The sequence below is a fragment of the Bison bison genome, unplaced genomic scaffold (genome assembly GCF_000754665.1).
Source record: "Bison bison bison isolate TAMUID 2011002044 unplaced genomic scaffold, Bison_UMD1.0 scf7180017863978, whole genome shotgun sequence".
In the NCBI taxonomy this organism is placed as follows: domain Eukaryota; kingdom Metazoa; phylum Chordata; class Mammalia; order Artiodactyla; family Bovidae; genus Bison; species Bison bison.
Window position 1 is genome coordinate 613,756 of NW_011494550.1, and position 4,879 is coordinate 618,634.

Here is a 4,879-nt window from a genome sequence, read left to right on the forward strand (position 1 = left end):
GGAGGAGGAAGAATTACTGCTGGCCTCAGAAATGGAGTTTCCCCCTGAAAACAGGGTCTTTGCGCCGCCAGCCAGCCCCGGCCTCATCCCACAGTCAGCCCTGGAGCTGAAGCGGACATTCCGAGAAGCCCTGCAGACGGCGGTGGCCTCGCGGGCACAGCAGCAGCAGCTCTGTGGGATGGTGCCTGTAGTGCTGGTGGCGAAACTCGGGCCACGAGTCATGGCTGCGGCAGCCAGGGCCCCCCCAAGGCTGCAGCCTGAGGAGCTGGGGCTGGGGGGCGCCCACCCCCTGGACTTCCTGCTCCTGGACACGCCACTGGGTGGCCCTCTGGGGCTGGACCCATTCCTGGATGGGGACCCAGGGGTGGCACTGAAGCCTGAGGAGCGGAAATGCCCCTATTGCCCTGACCGCTTCCACAATGGCATTGGCTTGGCCAACCACGTGCGGGGCCACCTGAACCGCGTGGGTGTCAGCTACAATGTGCGGCATTTCATCTCTGCTGAGGAGGTAAAGGCCATCGAGCGCAGGTTCTCCTTCCAAAAGAAGAAGAAAAAAGGTAGGGTGGCTCCACTCCAGCACCCACCTCCCTCCGAGGCCAAGGCTGGGGAGATGCACAGCTGGGTGGCTGAGTCCTGAACCAACAAACCCTCAATCTAAAGCCTCCCTGTAGTGCCCAGCATGGTGAAGGCAGGGAGCTGGGGCCAAGGTCACCACATCAGAGGAGATATGGGGACATCCCAACTGTCTGGCCCTTCCAGTAGCTAGAGTGTAGCCCCAGGCAGAAAATATCACTGAATCCTTCATTCGACAAATCTTTACTGAGTGAGGTCACTACAATGAACAGAACAGGAGTCCCTGCCCTTCTGGAGTGCACAGTGCCAGAGGCATGGTGGGACCCTGGCTGACTTCAGAACCCCTGGGGCTGCCTGTGAGGTATGCTGATTTCCAGGCACCAAGGTTCTGATTCCAGAGGTCTGTCTCCACATGAGTGCCCTGAGGAGTTCTGATACTGGCGGACATGGAGCCTACATGGGGAGGGGCTGGTATGGTGTTTGAGAGGGTGTGTGTGTATGCACACTGTGGGGAACGGGCAGGGGACCGACTGCCACAAAACTAGGCAGTTACAATGTTAAGGGACCTGGGCTGTGATAGGGGCAGCTCAGGGAGGGGTTTAGGGAAGCCCAGAGAAGATCCCCAACTCTGGGGGATCTGAGCAGATTCCCAGAGGAAGGCATGCCACCCACTGATCCATTGCTTCATTCAGCCAAGGTTTCATTGATAACACTGGGGTGATACAGACATGAGCTCTAGAGGAAAGAAGGGTATTAATCAAACACTTGTCCAAATGACTGCAAATCGATCCTGGAGAAGTATTTCTGGGGGTGAGGTCCCTGATGCTTTGAGTTGTGTGAAGGGAGACAATAGAAGGCCAGGAAGAGAAAGCTTCTTTAAGTGAGCAGATGCAGGCAGGAGCATGTACCACAAAGGGCAGGGAGGCATCCAGGGTGAGGACCAGCACGGGGTGTGTGATCCACTGGGGAGTGGCCCTGGGAACTGGAGAGCGGAGGATGTAGAGTAACACACACACACACCCCGCCCCCTACTCAGGCAGTCTATGTCCTCTCTCTCTCCACAGTGGCTAACTTTGACCCGGGCACCTTCAGCCTGATGCGCTGTGACTTCTGCGGGGCCGGCTTTGACACTCGGGCCGGCCTGTCCAGCCACGCCCGGGCCCACCTGCGTGACTTTGGCATCACCAACTGGGAGCTCACTGTCTCACCCATCAACATCCTGCAAGAGCTGCTGGCCACCTCGGCTGCTGAGCGGCCCCCCAGCCCGCTGTGTCGTGAAGCTGGGGTGCCGCCTAGTGGCTTCCTGACCTCCCGCCGGCCCCGTTTACCTCTTACAGTGCCCTTCCCACCCACCTGGGCTGAGGACCCTGGGCCAGCCTACGGAGATGGTAAGGGGAAAGGGGGCAGGCAGGCTGGAGCCCTGACCCTTCCCAGGGGCCTGGAGGGATGGAGGAGTGGGAGGTGGGCCGCCACTCTGCTTTCCTGCAAGTGTCTTCAAGTCACTTTACCAAGTAGGTTGACTACTGTCCCACCACTTAGGGGTCCTATTTTACTCAGTGGCTGGGCCAGGGCTCTGTCTAGGTCCAGTTCCTCCCTGCCCTGCCTGACAGTGGTTTTAACAGAGGCTTACTGATCTCTTTACTAGGAGCCAGATACTCTTCTAAGCCTTTTACAAATATGAACTCATTTATATCCTCATAACAACCCTTTAAAGGCAGGTGTTATTATCCCCATTTTATCAATTAGGAAACTGAGGCTCAGAGATCTTCATTAATATGCCCCAGGTCATACAGCTGAAAGCATGTGGAGCTGGGGTTTGAAAGCCCAGAAAGCATAAGCTTCAGAATCCTTGATCTTAATGATGTCTTTTACCTGGAGCAGCACTGTCTGGTGGAACTTCCTGAGGCAATGGAAATGTTCTCTAGAGACTCATACTGTCCTACAGGGTCACCACCACTGGCCACATATGGCTGTTGAGTCAAAGGCAATTAGTACAAGGTTAGTGGTAATCCAAGTGGACAATGTAGATCTAGAGTTTACATTCTAGATTTTCAGTGGTGCCTACAGTGTCCATCTGGGCTTCCCAGATGGCTCAATGGTAAAGAATCCGCCTGCCAATGCAGGAGCCACAGGGATGCAGGTTCGATCCTTAGGTCAGGAAGATCCCCTGGAGGAGAAAACGACGACCATTCTAGTATTCTTGCTGGGATGATCCTGTGGAGAGAGGAGCCTGGTGGGCTATAATCCACGGGGTGACAAAGAGTCGGACACGACTGAGCAACCGAGCACACATGTATGCACTGTGTCCAGCAGCACTGATAACCCCTCCCTTAAGTGAGTGCTTGCTGTGTCCCAAGGTTTCACCTCACCTACACCTCAAAACAGTTCCATGCAGCTAAGGGTTTCTGTGTTCCTGTATTTTGGATAAGGAAACTGTGGGTCATCGGCTCTGCCACAGCCACCAAGCAGCACAGCTAGACTTCTGAGCACCACGTTAGGTGCTACCGTCAGAGGCTTGGGTGATCCAGAAGTAATATTTTGGTGAAGGAGCCTGGGGCAGGACTCCATGGAGGAAGTGGAAATATGAAGGACTCAGCCCGACAAAGCCTGACTTTGTGGGAGTCTTTACTGAACCTCACAGGAGAAAAACTCAGCAGTGAGGAGAACGTAGGCTCTGAGGAATGGAGAAGGTACCTGGACAGGGGAATTGTCCAGGGGCTGCTTGGGGCTAAGGGTTCCTTCTGTTTCTCCTACCTGGAGTTTTCAGGGTCCTGGGCTTCCCAGGTGGTGCTAGTGGTAAAGCACCCATCTGCCCATGCAGGAGATATAAACGATGTGGGTTCAATCTCTTGGTCAAGAAGATCCCCCGGAGAAGGGCAGGGCAACCCACTCCAGAATTCTTGCCTGGAGAATCCCGTGGACAGAGGAGCCTGGCGGGCTACAGTCCATAGGGTCTCAAAGAGTCAGACTGTAGTGACTTAGCGCACACGCGCACACGCGCGCACACACACACACACGCACACACGCATACCCCTAGATCTGTACTCTGCCTTTGCTGGATCCATCCACAAGACCGAAGGACATTTGAGGGTCTGCAAAGGGAAGAGTGTGGCTGTTGAAGCCCTCTCCCCTCCTTGGACAAGGAAGAGATTTGAGGCACAGAGAGAGGATAGTGGTTGGTTGAGGTCACACTTCAGGGAGAGGCGGAGTGGGGCCGTGACCTCAGGCTTCTTGCCTCTGTGAAGGCTATCCCCTAGACAATCAGCTCAGATACCTGGCTAGGTTTCCTGGTGTCTCAGTGGTGGCTGGGAGGTGCGGTTGCTCTGAAGATGGCTAGTCATGGGTGGGAGAGGGGAAGGAGGTGAAGGAGGGGACAGGAAGCAGTTTATAGGCTCCAACCTTGGCCCCTTCTTTCTCTGAGTCCTGGATGTCAGGCTTACACCCTTTACTTGGCACCCGGTTCAGGCACCCAGGGGATGACAACACGCAACCAGCAGCCAGGTTCTGTTTCTACCAGAAGACCAATGTACCAGCCCCCAGTTAGTGCTGAGGAAGTTGACCATGTCACTGGGACAAAGGAGTCAGCCTGCTACCGCACTGGCCCTGTCCTTGGGGGGTTAGGGGTATGATCAGTCTTTCAGTGAACATGTTGTGGGTGAGGGTGTTAAGGAGTGGTTGAGAAGATCCTAGAAGCCTTGAGAAACGATGTCCAACAGAAGGGCCAGGTCCGGGCACCAACCACGAGAAGCGGCCATTCTTAGAAGGATCTCCCATGCCTCCCAAAGTGGGCGGTGGGGAGCGGACTCCAAGTTGGGGGCGGGGCAGTGGTCAGATGCTAGTCCCACCCAGCTGTCAAGTAACAGCTGGGGGCAATCCGTTTAGTTTGGGGGAGGGAGAAGCAGGTTGCGCTTGAAACGCGCGGTGCCGGCCTTGTGTGGAGTTCAGTAGGATTGCCAGAGAGCGCCGTCAGGGGACAGCTGGATGCCAGCATGATGTTGGGGGATCCTCCTGGTTGGGAATCAGGTGTCTTCCAGGATTCCTGACCCGGAGGGGAGACTTCCAAGGAAGGGAATGAAACAGTGTCCCCAGGCAGGTCCTAGGTTCGCCCGTCGGGCTCTAGGAGCCTGGATGCTGTTAAGGCGAATGCGTGTGGCCGGAGGATTCCCATCGTAGTCTTAGAGATGTCCAGGGTACGGGGAGAATGTCTCGGGCCGTTGAGACCCGGCTAGAGCAGCAATTGGCAGCCGCCAGTAGCACTGCGTGCGTGAGTGCGCGAGCTCTCCTCTGGTCGGGCGGGGACAAGGGG

At 55.9% G+C, this 4,879-nt stretch overlaps 1 protein-coding gene across 1 annotated transcript in view; it reads left to right on the forward strand.

The window, feature by feature from the left end:
- The window catches only part of WIZ (widely interspaced zinc finger motifs), a 25,216-nt gene that overhangs the window by 9,590 nt on the left and 10,747 nt on the right, over window positions 1-4,879 (forward strand). The window contains 1 exon segment of the mRNA XM_010833982.1: window positions 1,638-1,961. Within this exon segment, the coding sequence (XP_010832284.1) occupies window positions 1,638-1,961 (324 nt within the window).